We start from the raw sequence: 25,151 nt of genomic DNA on the forward strand, positions 1-25,151 counted from the left end.
TAATTTATCATTAATACTCAGAATTCATAAAAAATACTCATAACTCCATACCATTAGGAAAGTGGATGGTCCAACAAATTGTGAATCTTTTTTGTTCTTCCATTCATGAGCAGTGTCAAGGAGACAGCTCATTGTGTAAGCACACCAGTTGAGATCTTTGATTTTATTCAAGTCAAGTAGTGAATAGAGGATCTTATAGTTAACGAATGTGTATTGGAATCCCTTAATCAGTGTGGTTACCACAAAGATTACAAAGTCCCTCTTAAACATGTCTCCATGATCGCCCCTTTCAACAATCTTGTTCAGCATTTCAGTAGTTGTTGGTGTCCCCTTTGTTTTCCCCATCGGGCTCTCCATTCAACAACTGTTTTATTGAATTCAGGTGTTGCATTTGCATTAGTAGCCTCAACAACAGGAATATTTCCTCTAGGTATACCAAGTGTAGACTGCACATCTGCTTCCTCTAGAAAGAGCTCATCTTCTTCAATATGAATTGAGCATCGACCAATACCGAAACGTTCTAGGAGGTACTTGATCAACTTTGCATTACACGACGAGATTTTTATGTCAAGTAGAGATCCAAACCCAATATCTTTAATAGCTTTATGCTGTTCTAGGCTTAAACTGTTGATAAGAGTATAAATTTGCCTTGGTGTTGCCCTCAAGCCCAAGTACTTCAAATGATTTGGTACATCGTCATCTCTCTTTTTTCCTTGATTGTTTTTTTTGGTGTTGTTGCATGCCTGTTAGGATGGGTGGTATGTGTTAATTTGGCTCTTTTTGTCTGCCTTGGCACACTGTCTTCTGGTTCTTTCCCCCTTCTTGATTGTTTGGTCTTGTTTTAGGCTGGCCAGGCTCATGATCTACAGGGGGATCACTGAAGTAGATGCCTTATCTCTTTTTCTTGCATATAATTGCTGCATTTCCATTAGTGTGGGATCACTTTCTGTGAAGCTTGACATTTCTGCAATAAAAGTATAAAATTAGAGCACTTCAGATGTAAATTCATAATATACATAATTTTATACTAGAATACACATAAACTATGAATATGATACACATAATTATAGGTATAAGTAACATATAACCCTAGATTAACCAATTAGACACTGAATGAATGCACAGAGTTTAAAGGCATAATGTATAGAATCTAATGAATGATTAGTCATAATATATATTCGACATAATTATAAACATACTGAAAATATTATAACACATAATCTTACATCAGAAAATATTTAAATTATCAATATAATACACATAATGTTATACACGCATACACATAATCTCAACTCAAAAAACACATAATCCTATAAATAAGGAACAAATAGTATGTTTGATGAGGTGAATAGCAACTGGAAGTCATATGTACATAATCTTATACTAGAATACACATAATGTCTAATAAGAAAACACATAATCCAAGAAATAAGGAATATATAGTACGTTTGATGAGGTGTATAGTATAATACACATAATATATACTCAGAATAGATATAATTTCTAGTATTTTTTTTCTTTTTTTTTTACCCAAAAAACACACAAAAACTCATAACATTGTATACATAATTTAGTAATATCATTCAGTTACAGAGTTTCATGTTAGTACTGTTATGTAACCCTAGCTTAACGGAAAATGCTTGTTAATGATGGATTTTCATATAAATGTTCATATATTCCATGATATATGCGCTGAAATTATGTGTTATGTTACAAATTTCACAATATTTTGATCTTCAAACAAAGAAATGTTTGAAGTTTCATGCAAATGTGTTGCGTAGTGCGATGAACGATGAAAACATGAGAGTTATTACTTGTTTTGTGCTTTGCTTTCGAACTTTTTCGCTCTTCTGGCGATAGATTTTTGTTGTGCTGTCTTCAGTCTTTTGGATGATCGAAATGGTTTGTCTTGGGGAAGAAGAAGAGACCGCATTTTTTATATTTTAATTTAATAAAATGAAAATTGTAATGGTGATTGGACTGACGGAGGACGTCCATCACACCCAATCTCCGTTATCAATAATGGAAACGACGTCGTTTAGCGTTGTGCGCCTTGGTGTACGGTATAACAATTGCCTCCTCACTACATCTGGGGTAGACGCAGTCTTCGACCATCCCACATTTGTAAGCAGCCTGCCCTTTACAACGATCCAAATGAACATCTTAACTCTCTCCACGCACTTGAGTTTCCAAATCTAGGATAGGTTTTCGCCTTCTTCGTCATCACCTACAATGGTTTTAAAAGCAAGGGAAACCGAGAACTTACCTGAGACGGAGTCGTTCCAAGCAAGAGTATCTACAAGGTTGGCATCCAATGGAAGTGGGACTGCCCTAATCTCATTCACCTTTCTGGAAGGTAGGATCTCTTCCAGTTTCGGGACATCCCATCCCCCCCCCCCCCTCCAAAATCACCTCACTCACCTTCATGTAGATTAGATCTGGCGGTATTTCTTCCTCCAGATCAAAAGTGATGGCTTCTAACCCACCCACCAGTCCATCCAGAAGTTCAGAGACTGCCCATTTCCAACTCTAGAGCTGGCCCCTCGCTCCATGACAAATCTTTTCAGAATGCTCTTCCAACCCCAAGAGGCTCCTTTAGTGCTCACGGCTTCCAAGAGGTTCCCATTTCTAGTGTACTTATTCCTCATTTCTTGGACCCACGGTTTCTCGAGTAGGAATGGCAATGGGGCGGGGTGGGGGCGGGGGACATATCCCCCGCCCCCGCACCCGCATTTCCAACTCACTTCCCGCACCCGCGCGGGTAATGAAAATCCTACCCCATACCCGCCCCCGCGGGAATTTTGCGGGTGCGGGTAATACCCAACCCGCAAGTCTAATTATTTATATTACACTTAAATCTAATAAAAGTCTTATACTACAATTGTAATTATCACATTGATTTTTTTATAAGTTTGAACATAACTCTAAAATTTAATAAGAGCCAATGAAGTTAGTTCTTAATTGGAACTAAAATTGTGTTGATAGTATAAATTGTATTAAGTCTTTACTCATTACGTTATTTGTGTTGTTCTTATTCAAATTTTATAAACAAAAAACTAAGAAGTTTAATTCATTATGCATTTTCAATTATAAAATATACATAAACTTATATAATAAATGAATACTAATAACAATATATATAAGTGCGGGTGCGGGTGCGGGGCGGGGATTCCTCCCCCCGCACCCGCCCCCATACCCGCGCAGGTATATAAATTTCCCCCCATACCCGCACCCATTACCCAAATTGTGCAGGTATTTTGAAACCCGTAGGGGCGGGGATGCGGGGAACCCGTTGGGTGTGGGTAGAATTGCCATCCCTATTCTCGGGGCATTTTATGACATGTCAAGCAAGCTTAGCCAACAATGCTGAATTCATATCACTAGCTTTTCAAATCCCAAGCCTGCCCATATTGGCGGGGGGGGGGGGGGGGGGAGCATATCTCATTCCAATTGACCAAGTGCACTTTCTTTCTTTTCTCCGTTGTAACACCCCCGAATTGCAACTCTAGAGCCTAGATTAAATATACTTACGTAGCATAATAAATCAAAGGATTCTATTAAACTAATAACAACAGCCATAATCCAAAACCAGGGAATGTTACCGCCACAACAATTCACTCTCAGATAGCTGTATTGGCTAAAAACCACAAAACAACAATCGCATGCTTAAGAAAATAATTAAACAAGGGTTCTAGGACCCAGATGTCTACGCATCACTATAACCCAAAGTAGTAACCAGGAAATGCCACAGGATCCAACATCAATAGTCTACAAGTCTACCAACTATCAAGATATATCAAGAAGGGTCGGTCATCTAAAAGACTAAGCTAACAAAATAGGGCTATTGAGAATCAAACCTCTATTACCGCTCTCAACATGCATCAGTAGAACCTGAAAAAGGGTTAAGTTGAAAATACAAGAAGCAAATAGTTAGCATAAAATGCTAAGTAAGAACAAGTCAGCCCCGTAAAATAAGTACATTTATATAAGTTTTGAAAATACGAGATTTGGTAGTTAAAAACAGTTCAAGCGATGGGTTTTAAAACATTTAATTACTTTCAACTCAACACAAGATAGAATTAGCCATGAAGGAAGGACATAAATATATAGTTAGTAAATACGTAAATATGTGGTACCCTAGAGTACAATAACCCATCCTCTAAGCTTCAAGGTTGGTCTCCTTCACCACTCCCTAAGCCCCAAACCAAAGAAAACAACCATAACAACATCAACATTACACGCATACACACACACACACACACACACACACACACACACACACACATACATACACACACACACGATAGTGGGGAGAGGGAAGAAAGGAAAGGGAAGGGAAGAAAGATGAAGGAAGAATGAACAATAAAAACTTACTGTAGATATTCCTTAAGCTAGCTTTAAGATTTCCTTAGAGAACGAAATGAAGGGAATGTGGAGGGATTGAAGATGGTGGCAATGGAATGTTGTTGTTTAAATAGTGGGCACAAAACCCTAGGAAGAGGGAGATCTCATGATTAGGAGAGTGAAATTTTGGGAATTTGGTTCCAAAACTTTGGGTTATAATTTTAGGTCAAAAGTTGGATCAAGTTTAGACAAAAATAAAATTTGATTAGTATAAAAATAGGTTAGGTTTGTTTTGAGTTCAAACTTAGGCTCAAAATAAGTAATATCAGGATCTCAGGTTCGTTTCAGATAGACTTTTGGGTTAAAATTTGGATAGGATTTATATTGTATAAATAGGGTTCATAAAACCATAAATATCTTAAGTACTTTATTTCAAAAAAAAAAAAAAACCATAAATATCTATAAAAATATTTTCATTTAAAACATTTGTTTTTAAAAGTTTATAACTAGATATTATTTCCAAGGAAATAAAAATAAACATAAATTTTCGTTTTAGTCTTTGTAGGGAAAATACTTTATTTAGAAATTTCGGGGTATCACATCTGTATCCCCCCAAAGGAAGTTCCTACAGATCCGATCAATGTCTTTGCAAACTCCTTCTGGGATAGCCATGACCTGCATAGAATAAACAGGTATGCTAGCTAAGGAGGCCTGAACCAACATGCGCTTAACTACAAGGCTTTGGGACTCCGCTTTCTAGTTAGCCATCCTTTTCCACGGGCTATCAATTTAAGTATGTAACTAAATGTGTCCCGTGTGACTCTTTTATGAAGGATCAGGATCCCTAAATATTTTTTCAAGGCGGGTAGTTAATGAAATCTTAAAAATCTCTTTAATGCTCCTTTTAAGCCTGCAATCAGTGTTAGCGGAACAACATATCAAAGATTTATTGAGATTAATTTGCAAACTTGATTTACCCGAGAAATCCTCCACTCATTCCATAACCCGCCTGATTTGGGACACTGAAGCTTCTGCGAAGAGCATGAGATCGTCGGCGAAGAAAAGATGAGAGATTCCACTGCACTTGCGAGATATCTTCACCGGCCTCCACTTTCCCTGATTTACGGCATCTTGGATTGTCCAAGAGAGCCTTTCCATGCCAATGATGAAGAGGTAAGGGGCAAGGGGATCCCCTTGCCTGAGCCTTCGCCCATGTAGGATTGACGAGAGTTTTTCCCCATTCTAAAGGATGTCAATGCTGCTCTCTTGGATGGAAAACATAATCAAATTAAAAATCCCCCTCGGGAACCCAAACAAGAGAAAGGTTCTTTCAAGAAAACCCTAGTCCAAGATGTCGTAGGCTTTATGGAGATCCAACTTGAGTAGCATCATGTCTTTCTTTCCCTTCTTGCAATTCATAGTGTGCACGATCTCTTGAGAGAGGATAACATTGTCCAGTGTTGACTTTCTCGATAGGAAACAATTCTAATATGATGCGATAATCTTTTTCATGATTAACCTCATTCTGTTCACCAACACTTTAGACACGATCTTAGCTTGAAAATGACATTCAACAGTGTGATGGTCCTGAAGTCACATGCGTTCTCCGGTCTCTCCTTTTTTTTGGGATGAGGGCAATAAACGCGTCGTGAAGCTTTGTAGGCACTCTGCTAGTATCGATTACCCTGTTCACAAATTTTGCTAGAGCTGTCAAAACAGGCTAACCTAGCCCATATGGGATGTTCCATCTCGAGTTCATCCAGGACTGGCCCGACTCGTTTTTATACAGGTTGAGATTTTCCAAACCCAACCTGTGTTGAACGGGCTGACTAGCTAAACGAGCCAACTTGTCAGCCCATTTGTTTATTTTTTAATTTATATTGTTAAAATTTTTAAAATTTTGTAAAGCTTAGGAATTAAACCCCCAACCTCTACATTAACAACTAACACTATTTCCATCCAAACACATTCAATTCTTTAAACACATACCCATAATTTATTTATTTTATATTTAATGCTAATATAGTTTACATGTAATATTTTTATTTTGTGATTATAATATTATTAAGTTATAAAGTTTATAGAATATATAATTTATAACTTTATATTATTAATATGATAAATAAACTTTATATTATTGTTATATAAAGATACAATTAATTGTATTAAGTTTATAAAATATATAATTTATAACTTTATATTATTTATATAATAAATACACTTTATATTAATGTTATATAAAGATACAATTAATTGTATTATTTAATACTTGTAATAAATGTAATATAAATAAACTATATATAATGCTGATGAATGATCTAATTATATATATATATATATATATATATATATATATATATATATATATATATATATATATATATGGTTCCAGTAGTGATAAGTTAAGTGAAAGGTCAAGGTTCAAGTTTTGTTAGCAACAACATTTTAAATTATTGATACGATACCCAATTACACAACAAATTTGAGGGGGGAGGGGGGGGGGGGGGGAGTTATACGGTTTGGCTCGTGTAACCCACGAGCCAACTCGTATAACCCGTACCCCACACGAGTTATATGGGCCAGGTTGGAAATTCTCCAACCCAGCCCGTCTAAAATATGGGTTACTAGTGCACATTAGTCATTGTTTCATTGGTGCTAGAGAAACTAGGGTTTCATAGGAAAACTACCCATATGGACCATGTTTACGATCAAAGGAAAAAAGGGGGACGAGAGCTATTGGGGTTCTATGGCTGGTCGACAAGCCATCAGGAAAAGGATAGACGGTGGCGACTAGAGACGCTGTTGACGATGGCGACATGGTGGGGGTGGCAAGTGGAATGGTGGGATGTGGAGCATTAATCAATGATACATAATTCGCTAATGTAGGAGTGGCACTTGGGCCCTAAAGGAAGGGTGGGGGGGGGGGGGGGGGGATTATCCAATAAGAGGTGCCAATTTGGTGATGGGGGATGCTTCGAAAATAATTGTTCTGGCAAGTTTTGAGGCTCAGGCTCACCTCCCCGAATGAGTGTCCTTAGTTGGAAATGTTGTGGCTTAAATGATCCACATATAGTTCACGAAGTTCAGGGTTTCACATCCTCTAAGAAATCCAATATGTCTTGATGGAGGTTAAAGTGGGGCGTGTGCATGTAGAGAGGCTCCGCATTAAGATGGAGTATGAGGGGTTATTCTATGCATGTTGATAATGTGGGGCTAAGTGGAGGGTTTGGGCTTGTTCTGAAAAGTGAATTCCGTGGCTAGCTTGCTTAACATTTCTCATAACCACATTGATATGATCATTTCATTGTAGGATATGCAACCATAGAGATTGACATGCTACTACCATTTCCAAAAAAAAAAAAAAAAAAAAAAAAAAGAGTTGGGGGAAGGAATCATAGGAGCTCCTGAGATCGCTTAAAGGTCAATTTCCCCTTCCTTAGGTTATAATCGGGAATTTCAATGACCATGCTCTTCAAGCATAAAAGAGAAGACTGCATGCGCACCTTGTGGGGTTGCTGCAAGGCTTCTTAGAGACAGTCGATAGTTTTGGTCTATTACACTTGCCAACGGTGGGTTACCCTTTTACGTTGGAAAGAGGGAGGGGTACAAACAACTAGTAGAAGAGAGACTTGATAGGGTTTTGGAAAATGATGAGTGGTGTGTGTTGCATGTGGTGACAAGGATTGCCAACTTAAAAATTGGTACTTAAGATCATTCATCTTTGTTCCTATACATCTATGAGCATGTGGTTCATAGGGGAAAACATAGTTTTAAGTTCGAAAACGCTTGGCTGCTTGACGATAGTTGTTGCATGCGTGGCAGGGTGATATGTGGAATGTCACAAAGGGTCTGGGACTACAGGCGAGGTTACAAGAGTGTGGTACAACACTGAGTCGTTGGGGAGGTGATAAGTTCTATAATTTTTCTAATTGTATGAGTGCCATGTGGAAAGAGATAGAACCCTTGAGGGTAACATGAGTGTTGATGTGCAATCAAAATTCAATTTGTTAGATAGGGAATTGCATATTCTACTGGGGCAAGAAGTTGCGTATTGGAAATATAGGGTCAATTAACATTGGCCCAGGGAAGAGATGCAAATGCAAAATTCTTAAACCGCGTCGCTTCTCATAAGAAGAAGAAAAATCACATTGCCAGGTTGAAGGATAATTTGGGAAGGTGGGCAGTAGGGGAGTTTATGCGGTCGGTTGTGTTGGGATTTCATGAGGAAATCTTCCAATCAAAAGGATGTAATAGGGAAGAGTTCTTTAGCTCTCTATAGCCATAGGTTTCTAAAAGTATGAACAATGAACTCCTTAGACCTTTCACTAGAGAGAAAGTTAGGGAAGCATGGTTTGCCATGAGCCTAGATAAAGCTCCAAGTTTAGATGGTATGAACCATGGTTTCTTTCAACACTTTTAGGGAGTAGTGGGGGTGGATGTGATTGAGTTTTTGCTGGGGTGTCTAAATGAGGGTCGTTTCCCTCCCAAGTTGAATGATGCGAATGTTATTTTTATTCCAAAAAAAGAAGACCCATGAAACTATTTTAGATCTCATTTCCATTGCCCTATGTAATGTGGCCTATAATTATGTCCAAAATGATTGTGAACCACATGAAAATCAACTAAAGTAAATTATCTCAAATGCTTTTATCCCTGACAAGTTAATCTCGGATAACATTATGGTAGTAGCAAAGGTAGGTCATTTCCTAAGGCGGAAACAGTTAAGCAAGACGGGTTGGGCAACTCTCAAGCTAGACATGGCTAAAACTTATAACAAAATGGAGGGGAGTTCTTGAAGCGTATGTTGCTAGGTTTTGGTTTTGAGGCTAGGTGGGTAGAGTTGATTATTGTTCGCGTGTCAACGGTGAGATACAATATTTTGGTTAACGGGAAGGTGGCATGTACTATTTTTCCTACTCGGTGGTTGAGGCAAGGGGATATCTTTTCCCCTACCTATTCATCATTTGTGCCGAAGAGTTATCCCTATTACTGTAGTAGGCCAAAAAGAAGGGTCTTATACATGGTTACAAAGTAGCACGAGGTGAACCTTCAGTTTCCCATATCTTTTTTTTTTTTTTTTTGCGGATGGCAGTTTGTTATTTTTTTTTTAAAAGCTAACTCCTAAGCAGATTCAAAATAATAAATTCCCGAGTACATATGAGAATTTATCTATTCAACAAGTTAACTTTAATAAATCTTACATCTCATTTAGCAAGAAGATTTGTGCTGAGGAAAGAAATGAGGTGGCTAGAATTTTAGATGTCACGCAGGGAGAATGATTCAAAAAATATTTGGGGTTTCAATCATTTATAGGTCACAACATGAAAGCCATATTTACATATATTGAGGAGAAATTGATTGACCGAATAGGTGCCTAGAATAAGAAATTGCTCTCTCGGACAAGGAAAGAAATTATGCTCAAAGGTGTGGCTCAAGCAATGCCTATGTATGCAATGAGTATTTTTTTACTCCCAAAAATTTTTGTGAGTTTCTAGAGTGGAGAATGAATAAATTTTAGTGAAATAACAACAGTGTTAGGTAGGGCTGTTAACGAACCGAACATAAACGAACGGAGCTTGTTCGTGTTTGTTTGTTAAGGAATTTGGAGTGTTCGTGTTCGTGTTCGTTTGTTAAGGTTTTTGAAAATCCTGTTCGTGTTCGTTTGTTAAGAGTTCGTTAGTGTTCGTTAACGTTCGCGAACACGTTCATGAACGTGTTCATTAACGTTAACGAACATGTTCGCGAACGTGTTTGTTAACGTTCGTGAACACGTTCGCGAACATGTTCATTAACGTTAACAAACACGTTCGCGAACATGTTCATTAACAAGCACGTTCACGAACATATTCACTTACGTTCATTAACATGTTCGCGAACACTTAATAAACAAACACATGCACATGTTCATGAACACAATTCGTTCGTGAACAATAAATAATCTATGTTCATGAATAGTAATCAAACAAACAACAAAACTAATACAAATAACTTAATAAGTCCATCCGTACGTAGCATCTAATATCAAAATAAAAATCCAAGTCCACATAATTTGTCTGCTCACATTACAAGCCAAAACAGGGCCAAAACATAAAAACATAAAGCATGATATATTTATATTCTGCATCCATCATCCCAAAAGCTTAATACCTTAACTCCAAGTTCATTCCAGTGATATAGTCTTCACATCTTCAGTAAACTACATTAAATGATATATAATATATTGTTATATGACATAAAAAGTATTGAAAATAAATGATATAATAAAAGAATTGACAGTACTTACTTTTGGTTTTCTTTTCATATCATATAAGTTACGCAACCAGTCACTTCCACAAAGTAGCATTTGGACAGTATCGGTCCCCAAAGATGCCCGATATGTATCAATAACCCTACCACCAGCACTAAATGTTGACTCTGAAGCAACCGTTGTGATTGGAATTGATAAGATTTCACATGCCATTTTGGATAATACTCTAAACTTCAAGTTCATTGACTTCCACCAATCCAATGCATTAAATTCAACCGAATCCCCTTCACAAATATATACACCCTCCTGTAAATAAGTATCCAATTCAGACTTCACATGTTGGACAGTATCAACATTTCTCACAAATTTCTCAAATTTTGATCTCCCAGTTTCAACAGCCGGTCCCTTCCCTTTCCAAACAGTAGTAACACCTTGCACAGAAGTATTCCTTGCTTGAGAATCATTTTCCATTAATTGGTTTGAAGCTGTTGTATGTTTATCCAAATAGATCCTGTATAACTCATACAAAGCATCACGAACAATACCAATTTGTGTAGTAGCTTCCTTTTCAGAATAAATGACTGGAAAAGCAAATTGGATAAATGTCATCTTATTTCTAGGATCTAAAACGGCAGCAATAGAAAGTAATAGATTGCTACTACCCCAATATTTGTCAAACTTATGCTGCATCCTTTGGGCCATGTTTTTCATCCAAGGTTCTACACTTTCAGACTTTTGACCGAGAATTTCTTTGATGTTATATAGTTCAGGAAGAAACAAATTTGCTGTTGGATATTCAGAACCTATATTCAAAAAACAAATACTATAATTATATAACAATCATATATATTGAAATGTATAAAGTTTAGAACTGTATAATAAATTACTTGAGATAATTTTAGTAACTTCATTGAAATGCACCAGTAAAGAGCAAATCTCTTCAACCCTTTGCCAATCATCCTCAGAAGGCAAGCATTTGTAATTTGGATCTCGAAGTTGATACCGAGGAAATACTTGCTTGAAATCCAAAGCACAAGATAACATAGCAAATGTTGCATTCCACCTAGTGCAACAATCTAAAATCAACTTCTTGTTAGGCACTTGGAGCTGTTTGCAAATCTCATTAAAACTATGCAACCGTTGAGGTGAAGCACTAATATACTTGACACTATCTCTGACATTTTCAATGATAGACTTAATCTCAGAAAGGCCATCTTGCACAAGAATGTTCAATATGTGTGCACAACAACGAACATGAAACAACTTACCTTCTAGTGGCAAAGTTGTATGAAAAGAAAGAGAGTCATGCAACAACCTCACAGCTGAATCATTATAAGAAGCATTATCCACTGTGATTGTCCACACTTTCTCTTCAATACCCCATCCTTGCAAACATTTGTATATTGCATCACAAACACATGTACCGGTATGCGGGGGAAGCACTTCAACAAAGTTTAGAACTCTTTTCTGCAACTTACTGTCCATGTCCACAAAATGAGAAGTTATCACCATGTATTGAATGTTCTGATTTGATGTCCATATGTCAGTTGTGATACTAATTTTGTCAACTGAATTCAACAATCCTTGTACTCGTTTCTTTTCTAGCTCATAAGTTGACCAACAATCTTTTGTGGTTGCTGTTCGACCAATCCGCTCATAATATGGACTTGCAGATTGCATGACTATGTTGAAGAGTTCATACTCAACAAACGAAAATGGCAATTCATGAACCATAATCATGTGAGATATAACCTCCCTCATCCTTGCTTGATCATACTTCCAACTCTGAACACCACTGACACTCTCCGATTTTTGTGTCGATGGAACCACACAAATGTTCCTTTGCCCTGAAAGATTGATTCTGCGTTTTATGCAACTGTCTAAATGTCTTTTATATTGTGTGGTCGTGCCATCCTTTTGCTTTTTCAATTTAAAGTTGCAATGATTGCATTGCACTTTTTCTTCCCCATTCTCAAGTTTCACCACTGTCATTTCTTGCCAAATAACTGATGATTTTTTCCTTTGCTTCTTCTTATAAGGTTCGCTTTCTCCTTCCACTTCTTCAACTTCTCGGCCAATGTCCTTCTCAACATCACCTTCAAATCCAATGATTTCCACATTTGGATGATTTGGTGTTGGGTTTAGTTCTTCCATTTCAATAGGTATTGTTGAAGAACCAACACTTGGAATTGAAGGTTCATCAATTGTGTTGTAATCTTCGTAAGACATAGCTATTATACAAACAAGTAATTAAAAAAAATGTATACAATATGTTATATTCTTTCTATAATAATGCAAACAAAAAAAAAAAAAAAGTAGAGAATAAAGAATACTACCACATTGACATAGTACAATATGTTATATTGTTCTTCTTCATCTTGTCCAGTTATCCAACCAGCTAAACAAGAAAATTCAAAGAACAAATAAACACACAAATACAATGTCAAAGTGGCATACTAGCTCTAAAGTGAATATAAACTCAATAATATTAATCTATAAAAAAAAACAAAAATTAAAAATACCGTATGTATTTTTAAAGCTTCGAGGACGATTGAAACAACAGTCAGCAGGCAAGCAAGGAGATCTGAGGATTAAACAGTAGGATTAAACAATAGAGTAGCAGACCGTATGTTTTCAATGATTAAAAGAAACAAGAAATTTCTCTTAGGCAAACAAGAAAAGAAACAGTATGATTAAAACAATAAACACTAATCAAGAAATGAAAAAAAAAATTCTCTATGTTTTCAATGAATTTCTCTCTGCTTTCAATTAAACAATAAACAGTAATCAAGTATACTATTTCTGCCATTTGCTCATAGGGAGGGTGAGTACTGAGTATACAAGCCGATAATTACAGAATGAAGTTAAACAATAAACAATAAACACTAATGAAGCTAAACAATAAACAATAAACACTAATGAAGTTAAACAATAACCACTAATGAAGTATATGTTTACAGAGGTACGGTATTTACCGTCAATAGAGGCCGGAGGTGTTGGGCTGGGAAGTGGTGGCTACGGTGGTCAGCGTTGGCTAGGGTGGTAGCTACGGCAGTCGGTGTTGGCTGGGGTGGTGGTTACGGCTGACGGCGATGGCTGGGCAGCAGGGCAGGTGGCTACGAGAGACAGCGTTGGTGGAGTTGCGATGGAGTTGCGGTGGACGTGTGAGCGATGAAGGCAGAGTCACGGACTCACGGTGGAGGTGTGACTGTGTGAGCGGTGAAGGTGGAGTCGCGGTGGAGGTGTGAACGATGATGGCGGAGAAGAACGATTGAGCGGTGAAGTGTGAAGACTGAAAGTGCGAAGGATGATCTGAAGTTTGAAACGTGGAAAACCCTAGTCCCTAAATGGCTAAATAAAAGTGACTTATTTATTGTTTATTAAACAATGTTTAAGTTACCTAGCTAATTAAGTAATTAGTAATTACCCATGTCTATGTATTTGTACGTATTAAATTAATACTATTATGTGTTTGTATTAAATTAATACTACTAATATATATATATATATATATATATATATATATATATATATATATATATATATATATATATATATATACTTACTTATATGTTTGTGAACATGTTCGCGAACATTATTAACGAACACAAACGAGCTTGTTCACGAACATTATTAAACGAACATAAACGAGCTTGTTCACGAACATTATTAAATGAACACAAACGAGCTTGTTCACGATCTTTTAGCAAACGAGCTTACAACTGTTCAAACTCTGTTCGTTTATTAACCGAGCTCTAAATTTTGTTTGTTAATGTTCGTTTACCTTAACAAACGAACATAAACGAACGCTTACCGAACACGAACACGAGTAGTTTGCCGAAAGCTCTGTTCGCTAACACCCCTAGTGTTAGGGGCATTCACTAGCTAGCTAGCTTGGAATAAACTAAGTGTCCCTAAGAAATTTGGAGGTCTAGGTTTCAAGCAACTTCATGCATTCAATCTTGTGTTGCTTGGAAGCCAGGGATGGCGCTTTCTGACCAACCCTACATCCCTTGTCTCTCGTATTTTTTGGGCTCACTACTTCCCAAAAGGTATGCTCCTTGAAGCTTCCTTAGGTCACAACCCGACTTTGTGACACCCCAGAAAATTACCCTTAAACGAAATTAATTATTTAATTAATTCTAAACTTGCCTTATAAATTCTTTCCTAAATTTCCTTATTAAAATAGTTGAAGGACCTAAATTGACAAAATTTCTTAGTCAATTAAATTAGTCAATGGAAAAGACACTATGCTTTATGCCTTGTACCTAGCCTTTGATTTCTTTCTAACCTTTTTGTGGACAAGGAAGGCTATTTTAGTCCTTTCCTAACTTTTACTTGTTATCCAAGATATTTCCATATTGCTGCTACCTTTGTCTTCCTCACATTAGGCAAGAAACCATCCTCACTCTACCATCTCTCTAAACTTTAGCTTCTTCTCCAAGCTAAATTAGAATCCCCCTCCAATCTTGCAAGGAATCCATCAAGATCCTAACTTTCATCCACCAAAACCTTAGGAAGGGGAAGTCCTAAGCTTGGCTAGTGTTTTTACTTAGTCTTTCCTTATCATTTTTCTAAGTTTTGTTGTCTTGTTTGGGTTTTTGGTTGTGTTTGGGAAGATCTTGAAGAAGAAGACCTCCGGAGGAATAATAGGAGTTGGAGAAAGTGTTCTTAGGCTTAAGAGGTAACTCATGTTCTACAAAACCTATTTTATACTTGTTATTAATGATTTCTTGATTATCTATTGATGTTCTTGAGAGAATTATTTATGCATATTCTTGTGTTTATGCATGTTTAGAGCTTGTTTTTACGGTTCACAAATGCTATTCTTTGAGCTATTTCATGTGCTCAAGTTCCCTTGTAGTTGTATGTGAGATTTTGGGTGTTTTGGACTTAACTTGGACTTCATTGCATTTTCCCCCGAAGGGGAGTTGTTTTTGGCTCGGGTGTACCATCGGGTACACGGGCAGGTGGTGTGCCACCCGCCAGTCTACCCGCTGGTACCGGTGTGGTGTGGCAGCGGGGAGGGCCACGGGTGGTTGGCCACCGCGGTTCCTCCCGCTGGTACACAGTGGGGGGCGTGGCGAGTGGTTGACCCCCCACCGTTCTGCCCACTGGTGTGATGTCTTGACCTTCATTTTGTTGAACCGTTGTGCAATTGTGTGTTTGCTTTGATATTTCGTACGTTTAGAACGATGTCCTAAGTAACCATGATAGGATTTATGAGTCTTGAATCATGTTTAAAGGTCCAACTTTGTGATTCGTTGGATTAATGTGAAGTCATTGATGTTCGTTTGAACCGTTATGTTTATCCTATTGATTTGCATGCTAGTTACGTTGTTGGTACTAGTATGTGCTTGTTCATTCGTTCTCAATGAAGATTGGTAACTTGTATTCACCAATCATTGTAATTTTTGGATTGAAGTCTATCGTTATTGTGTCATTGTATTGAATGTTCCTTTTATGTCTCTCCTTTAAGTCTTTGGATTGATCTCTTGTTGAAGCTTGTACAAATGTTGTACTCTTGTGATTGTTCTTGATTGGGCTATTGTTGAGCCTCAATTATCTATGTCGATGACTATGTGATTGTTATGAGATTGGTGGTAATGAGCTTTGCTCAATTGATTGGCGGTATACTATCACGTGATATGTATTATTATATTATTTATGACATTGCGTATGTCTATGAGATCGGCGGCAAGCTGGCGGAAGCAGGTGAGGAGCAATGGCTCCGGAGGAATACTTATAGCACTTTGTGTCACACCCATAATTCAAAAAATAATAGGGAAAATAGCACTTTTTTCCCCTGGATTATATACTTATAGCACTTTTTCCCCCTAAATTATTCAAGTGCCTATTCCTCCCCCCCCCCCCCCCCCCCCCCCGAAATGTTAAATTGACATATTTACCCTTAAAATAAATATTTAATTTATTTTTCTGCTCCAACAAATTATGACCACAATTTGGTTCAAACGAAACAGACACTATAGCAACCAAACCGAAATATTCCAATTACAATTTATAATCAAAACCCGATATTTAGAGTTTATTAAAATCGCGAACCGGAATGGCCAGTTCATGTTTCAAACTGAAAAATAAAATACATTTATTGTTGAACTTAGACTATTTTAAAATAAAGACGGTTCAAAATCGTGAACCAGATTTGGAACCGCCGGTTCACGGTTCAGGATCCAATTTTTTTTATTCATAATTTTAATAAACTGAAATGCAAATAGTGGGTTCTGGATCCCTGAATCATAACCGGAAACTTTTAATTCGATTGGTATAGTGTCCGGTTAAGTTCGAGTCGAACCGTGGTCATCCCTACGTATACGCAATAATTTGTTGGAGAAGAAATATAAATAAAATGTTTACTTTAAAGGTAGAAATGTCAATTTAATATATCGGTGAGGGGGGGGGGGGGGGGGGGGGACTGTCACTTTTAGAATAATTGAGGGGGCTAATATGCTTACTTGAATAATTCAAGAGAAAAAAGTTCTATATGCATATAACTCAGGGGGAAAAAGTGTCATTTTCTCAAAAATAATAATTAATATTAAAGAATTGATTTGCAATTTTGAGACAATTAAAAAGGATCTAGCAGGAAGGAGGCATAGTCAAATTATAAAAGATATAGAGTATCCCCATTGAAAATGATGAAATAATATCCATTTGTCTTCTAGCTTGCTACATCTTAAATTAAAATTTTCAAACTTCTACAGCATTTTACTTGCACTAATAACTAAGCCTATATAGGTCCACAAATTTATAATGTCCTCAAAGAATTATGGTACTACATACGAACAAAGCTGTTTGAAACTCGAGTAAAAAAATAATGCCTTTAGACCATTTTTGCATATAATAATGTAACAGAATAATGCATTTTAGCATTTAGACCATTTTTGCATATAATAATGTGATGCAAATGTTTTGTTCGCAGTTAGGTAAATCCAGCTTAATTAAAACGAATTGCTTTTGTATCTTCACCAACGACTTTGTAGCTTGTAATCCTTTATTGCATTTCGTTCAATAAATTTACCAACCAGCTTTGAGGTGACGTGTGTGTGTGTGAGAGATTCACGTGCGAAGAGTATCCTAGGCTAAAGATGCAGTGATATTTGAGTCGTTGGTCTAATCTAGATCAACGACTCAAATCAAGAAAAAAAATGCGGGAACTGGATCACTTTAAGTGTTGAATTGGTGCAGCTTAAGTGTTGAATTGGCGTACCTTAAGTGTTAAAATGACGCATCTTAAGTGTTAAAACAACACACCTTTAGTGATAAAATGACGCACTTCAAGTGTCAAAATGATGCACCATAAGTGTTAAAATGACGCACCTTAAGTGTTAAAATGACGCACCTTAACTGTAAAACTTATGCACCTTAAGTGTAGAACTGACGCACCTTAAGTGTAAAAATGACGCACCTTAAGTGTTAAAATGACGCACCTTAAGTTTTGAAAATACGCACCTTAAACTTTAAAATCATAAAGGTCAGTTCTCGTAACCTTCCGGGTACCTTTCGAAAGGTACCATTCGGAGTTGTTATCTCTCAATCCACCATCCATCTAATCAGAGGCGGATCTAGAGGGGGCAACGGGGCAGTTTCCCCCTCACCCTCCCCACCCAATAGCAAAATCATATATATATATATATATATATATATATATATATATATATATATATATATGTATGTATGTTTATAAGCATTTGTATAGCTTAAAGTGGTTGTACTTCAAGATTTAATTTAATATATATCTAATCTAATGTCTTTGGATCAAACCCCATTGAAAGCATTTTAATATTTTTATTTTTTGTGATGTATAGTGTCTTTTCTATCCCAACTAATATTTTTATTGATTATGTTTTATATATTGCCATAAATATTTTTATAGTATTTCAAAGTGCTTTAAAATTTTGCCTCAAGTATATTAATGTTTTTATTGATAAATTTTGCCTCAAGTATATTAATATTTTTATTGATTATATTCCATATATTGTCATAAATATTTTTAGAACATTTCAAAGTTCTTTAAAATTTTGCCTCAAGTATACTATTTTTTTTATTGATTACGTTTCATATATTGTCATTAATATTTTTATAGTATTTCAAAGTGCTTTAAAATTTTGCATCAAGTATAATTTGCCTCCGTCCCTAACTATTATGTAATTCATTATAACATTGTATTGTAATTTATAATATATTTTATATTTAACTCGGTGTTTGATATTTTGTTATCGACATTTTTGAATTCATTTAAACTTCACCCCCACTCAAAATATTCCTGGATCCACCCCTGCATCTAATATAATCAAAAGTTGAAAATAAAAAAAATGTGGTTACAATTTTATAATTACTATGATTGTAGAAAGGTGTTTGGTAAATTAGCTGTTACTGATAGCTGTTTGGTATAATTATTATTATTTTTAAAAAATTTATTGAAAAAATTGCTTTGAACAGCTTTTTGAATTGTAGCATTTTGTAGTTACAAAAAACTAATTAACCAAACACTTATATTGATATTTTAACCAAGTCAAACAATTAATAGTGGTCAAATAAACAAAAATTGACTGAAAGGTGAACTATTTTATCAAACACGGCCATAATAATGCATTCGTGGATAACCAATATGGCACTCATGGTCTATAATAGTGCTAATGTGTATGCACTATTAATTATCCGCAATTGCCCCTATTAAGCGTTTTCAAATATACCATCATAATTATGAAAATGTCATCGGTGCTTTTTTCTTATTTTTCCTTAATTTTTAACATTTAATCGTCCTTGGTCTTAAATCATATAATGAAGAATTCTTTCAAAAGGTTGAACCCCAACCCTAAGGCAAAACTTTACCTATTTTAAAAAATGTTATCATATATTTATTTAATTAAACATAGATATTGTTCGTTCATTATTTTGAAATAAAATTTCCAAATTTATTCCATTTTTTACAAGATTATATATTTTCACATGATCTTTAATTTTCCTTATCTAAAAACATAATAAGTGTGAATGAAAGTTATACCCCTGATTTATGTCCGGTTTTTCCGTTAAGTTTTTTTGTACATTATGTTATAAAGGTTGTACATTAAAATATTTTGGACAAACATACCCCTATCGTTATAACTTCCGTTATCTTTTCCACTATTGTTACCATGCACATGCATCCACAATATATTTTCTTATCTTCTTTATTAATAATAATACATACACATTAAATATTTGAGTTATATATTAATTATTAAATAAATATAAATATCAAATTTATAAAAATGATTTACATTATTATTATTATTATTTAGAATAATTTAAATATCAAAAATCTAAATAAATTTAAAATTTTAATATAATATATTAATATTGAACACCTATTTTCTTTTGCACATCGCGCACAAAAAATACTAGTATATATAATAAAACTGGACCATGAAAGAAATAGAAATGATGAGTGAGTAGTAATTTTCAAGCATATTTAATTGTCCTCTTCAGGGGTCCCAAAAACCCTTACTTTATTCATGCAAAAAAAAGAAAGAAAGAAAAAAAGTCTCTCGAGCTAATCAATTTTCCGCTGCAAAAATTTATGAAGAACGGAAGAAAGGGAAAATTGGGAGAGAGAGAGAGAGAGAGTAACATTTCTTTAAAAAACATGAAATCCTTAAAAAAGCCTTTCACACAGTCACAGACGATACTCAGAAGTCACTGTCCCCATTTCCCAAACCAAGCAACATTTCTTTACTGTGAGCTCCAGAGATCTGACGGCCAAACCAAGCAACATTTGACCACGAGATCTCGACACCTGTCCGGCTTATACTCCGAGATTCTGAAATTGAATGATAGCATAATGATGTTAAAATTATTTGACATTCTTTAAGTTCTGAACCACCCCACACTTACTGCTCTGCTGTCTCGATCTGCTGCACCACTCACTGTACGGCCTTTCTCTCTTTAATAACTATGCCCACAATCACCGATTAGTAATTACCACATCAATGAATTGTAAAAAAATGTTTAACAAAATTAACTATTTATTATTAGCGATTAACATTGTAAAAATATCTATAAAAATATTTATATTATTTTATTATTATTATTATTATTATTATTATTATTATGCAATAATAAATTAAATTTATATTGATATGTTTTAAAATTTTATAGTTAACCTACAATTATGTTAAGTCACTACTGTAATTACGACTTCATTACTTTATGAACACCTCTGGTAGTTTTTCCCTCCCTCTAGCCTGTGAAAGAATAAGTCCTGTTGTTTTTGGTGTTCTATTTTCTTTATTAATTTTAGGTTGGTTGTAATTATTCCTGTACTCTCTGTTTGTAGCCTATATATAAGAGGTAACATTTGTTTACTTTGGTTATTCAATATACAGCTTCTATATAGTATCAAGAGGCTAATACTGAGTTTTTTTTTTTTTTTTTTTCCCAAGCATGTCTATCACGCAAACCACCTAGAATGTTCATCTCAATGCTCCAACCCATTTTCCCATTAAGTTAACTACAACCAATTTCTCAATATGGAGGAATCAAGTTGAGTCTACTCTCATTGGCCTTGATGTTATTAGCTATGTTGATGCTTCTATCAAAGCTCTAGAACGACTTTCCGATGCAGCTACAAACACCATTAATCCCCTTTACACAATTTGGAAAAGACAAGATCGTATAATACTAAGTGCTCTCTTAGGCACCAAGACTATGTGGTCTAATGGTACCCGGGTTGTGAGTTCGAGCCTCAGTGGAGGCGTTATTGGTTCTTTGTGTTTTAGTAGGTTGAGAAAGTATATGAACAGATATTGAAGGCAAAGCTTGTGAAAAATCCAAGAGGGAGTTGCTCTATTAGTACCTACATGCGCTTGCTGCTGTCCGCGTGCAGACTACACCAATTTCCTTTGGTGAATTAAGTGATGTCCTAACTAATTATGAACATTTGTTAAAAGATAATGAGGGTGCCCACCAGTCTTTAATTGCTACAGCAAGTGCCACTCAACGCCGATTTAATACCTTTTCCACCATCGTCAGGATCAACCTCTCAGAATTATGGACAACAAAATCGTCGTGGTAGAGGTGGTTTTTCTGCTCAATTTGGACGTCCAAATTCTGGACGTGGAAACGCCACTCGTAACAACCGTTACTGCAAATTTTGTGATTATCCAGGTCATGACACTCGTTTTTGTTGCAAACTTGCTAAGTTCCTCCGTGACAACAACATTAGCGTCCATGATCCTCTCAGTCAATCTGCCAAGGTTCTAATGGTCAATACCGCATCTACTACTACGTTAAGGAAACAATAGACGGCTACGTCATTCTTTGTTTATACGTAGATGATATGCTCATCGTTGGTAGTAACGATCGGATGATCAAGTTTACCAAAAACATGTTAAATGTGAGATTTGACATGAAGGATATGGGTTTGGCTGATTTAATCCTTGGGATTAAAATCAATATAAGACCTGATGGTCTTGTGTTGAGCCAATCACATTATATTGACAAAATCCTTGCAAAATTTAACAAGGATGATGATCAATTGGCTAAGACACCGTTTGATACAAACGTTCATCTAACCAAGAACCACAGAGAGTGTAGTTCTCAAGTAGAATATGCTTGGGTTATTGGTAGTTTGATGTATCTTATAAGTTGTACTAGGCTGGATATTGCCTTTGCGGTGAGTAAACTCAGTAGATATACGAGTAACCCCGGTGCTATGCACTGGAAGGCAATAGTAAATGTTATGAGATACTTGAGGTATACTCGTGACTTTGGATAGCACTACGGGAGATATCCCGCTGTACTTGAAGGGTATAGCGACGCTAACTGGATATATGATATTAAGGACTCTAAGTCCACGAGTGGCTACGTGTTTACACTAGCTGGTGCAGCCGTTGCATGGAAATCCTCTAAGCAACCCGTGATAGCTAGATCCACGATGGAATCTTAGTTGATAGCCTTGGACAAAGGCTGTGAAGAGGTTGAATGGCTACGCCATTTTCTAGAGGATATTCCTAATCGGGAAAGACATGTACCTCCAATATCTGTGCATTGGGATAGTTAAGCCACAATTGGGAAAATACAGAGTCATATGTTTAATGGTAAGTCTAGACATATGCGTTATACACATAATACCATTAGACAACTTCTCACAACTGGTGTTGTCTCAATTGACTACGTAAAGGCAAAAGACAATATAGCGGATCCGCTAACCAAAGGGTTAGGCAAAGAAGTTGTAGAGAAGCTGACACGAGGAATAGGTCTAAAGCCTTTGGACTAAAAAGTGTTGGTCCCGGTAGGGTTGAAAGAGAGTCTAGAGGGGGGGGGGGTGAATAGACTCTAATCGATTTTTCAAAAGTAACTCCTTTCGGAGCGATGCACAGCGAAAATGGTGTTTTGTTTTAGATATTCTTTGCACACTTTCGTTAAAGTGAAAACTTAGCATTTCGTCAATATGATATGTAATGCATGAAAGTAATAGCTGAAAGTAAAGAGATATGGAGAGAGAGATTTTTATAGTGGTTCAGCTGTTAACGAAGCATACTCCACTCTTCTTTCACAACACGTGAAAGGGTTTGCACTATCACTCCTAGTACAAACTATTTCAAGCTGGCTTCCTTGATCACTAAGCCGGACAGCCACTTAGATGGTTTTTCAACTCCTCGAGTTTACTCCGCCTCTATCAACATCTTCCTAAGTTGAGTTGTTGGAAAGATAGTCTCATGTTTCTCCAACAAGTTGAAGCTTTGTCTTAACGTCTGGATTGATCTTCACTTGAGAAATTTCAAGACTGCTTCGAGTTGTGAAGTATGGAGATGGATATGTCTTTGAAAAACTTCACAAAATCACTGGTTATGAAAAGCTTTGGTAGATAAGACTGCTTGAAGAGCTTTTCTTTGGATTGCAAGAGTGAATTAACCAGCACCTTCTTCAATGGCGAAGAGAGGTATTTATAGGTGGAAAAATCCATCCGTTGGAGGGAGATGGAAATTTCAAACCTAATAACCAGTGAGTATTACCCAGTAGGCATTGGGCATTTAATGCATTTGTACTGTATAGCCGTTAGAGCCAAAAGCATTATGGCTTTTGTCCTTGATCTCTGACAAGATGGTACAAGACTTTTAATGCTCCTTGTCTTTTGTGATGATCATTCCTAGAACACTTTTTGTCCGAATGATTTGTCCATCTGAGTCATAGACAACATTCTCATTGCTTCACTTAATGAGTGTTGTCTTTTACAAGTCTGTCTTTGACTTGTTTACTCGAGAGAGAGGAACACAAGATTGTCCTCATCTTTCGTCATTTCTTCTTAGACGAAGGTTCCTTTTGTAAAGGCAATCTATCCGAGACTTGCTCAATCCTTCTTTCGTCTGGAAGCATTTCTCGATCATCTTGTTATCTTCAAGTCTTCATGTAGATCTATTATACTAGTCTCGTGCATGATTTATACACCTCATGGCTTTGTTATACGAGACTTATTTAACAAATGAAAAATAGGGGTCTACAATCTAAGACAGTTTGGTATCATCAAAATCTAAATACACTTGTTCCATTCTGAGGTTCCACAATTCGTTGTACAGCCTTTCCTTTCGGTTGGCTTGTTGATTGTGGTTGATCACGATTGTTAATCTTTATCATTGGCTCAGACATTTGGGTAGGGCCTTGAAAAAACGCAGACTTGAAACTTTCGTGTGAGTAAATGTCTGTAGGTTTGTGCAATAAGATATGTGAAGGGGAGCTGAGGTCATAACCAATCCGATTCTTTTCCCTGGCGGTTTTGATCCATTCACCAATCGATCCATCAAATTGGATGAGTTGTTGAACGAATCAAGAACCTCACGCAAATTTTGCTCCCGCAACTCTCTTTCTGTACACTGCTCTTTAAGAAGATGAACTTGCTTTTCGAGCTGTTCTTTTGCGATGGCTAGCTTAATGTTATCAATTCTAACTCTCCTTAGCTCATCGTAGCTGATCAATAATCGAGAGTTCTCTTCTTTTAATTTAGAGTATGTGTTTTTGATTACTTTGAAATCCATCATCATCTCAAAGATAGTTTCATTTGGATTTCCTTCACTACCCGAACTAGGTTCTATTTGATTTGACGAGGAGGTCTGAGAGTTTACCTCATCATCACCAGCCATTAAGCATAGATCATTTGTTCCTTCTTTTTGACTGAATAGACACAGAAGACCTTTCTCATCTCCCGAACTTTCGCTCTCTGAATTTGAGCTTGAGGAGCTTGTTTCGGGTTGAGCTTCTTCAGCTGGTTCATTTACCATCATTGCCTTTCTTCTTCTCTAGTGTTGTGAGCTTGTTGATTCTTGTTTTCCGCTTCTCTTGCTAAATTCAACAGCTTCTTTTGGTGTGCTTGTGCTTGTGCCCTGGTCCTGATATTTGCGGACTATGGGGTGAGGGCAATTTGCTTTGAAATTCCCCAGTTTTCGACAGTTGTAGCAAAGCACTTGTGAGTCCATCGTTTCTTGTTTTGACGGTTGAGGAGATCTTTCGTATTGCCTTCGATTTGACGTTCTTTGTTGATCTTGGAAGTTGTTCTTCCTCATGA

At 36.3% G+C, this 25,151-nt stretch overlaps 1 protein-coding gene and 1 long non-coding RNA gene across 2 annotated transcripts; both read right to left on the reverse strand.

The window, feature by feature from the left end:
* Positions 1–10,461: 10,461 nt before the first annotated feature.
* Positions 10,462–12,820, reverse strand: LOC109185289 (zinc finger BED domain-containing protein RICESLEEPER 2-like). The gene is made up of 3 exons (XM_019335268.1): positions 11,544–12,820; positions 10,628–11,414; positions 10,462–10,540 (listed from the first exon to the last, which is right to left on the reverse strand). Exons 1-3 carry the CDS (start codon positions 12,818–12,820, stop codon positions 10,505–10,507), a joined length of 2,100 nt encoding a protein of 699 aa, XP_019190813.1. The 3' UTR covers positions 10,462–10,504.
* Positions 12,821–17,781: 4,961 nt separating this feature from the next.
* LOC109185327 lies at positions 17,782–18,141 on the reverse strand. The gene is made up of 3 exons (XR_002054965.1): positions 18,062–18,141; positions 17,974–18,017; positions 17,782–17,841 (listed from the first exon to the last, which is right to left on the reverse strand). It is a non-coding gene; the product is annotated as an uncharacterized LOC109185327 (long non-coding RNA).
* Between the last annotated feature and the right edge of the window lie 7,010 nt (positions 18,142–25,151).

This window comes from Ipomoea nil, unplaced genomic scaffold, assembly GCF_001879475.1.
Source record: "Ipomoea nil cultivar Tokyo-kokei standard unplaced genomic scaffold, Asagao_1.1 scaffold1317, whole genome shotgun sequence".
Lineage (NCBI taxonomy): Eukaryota > Viridiplantae > Streptophyta > Magnoliopsida > Solanales > Convolvulaceae > Ipomoea > Ipomoea nil.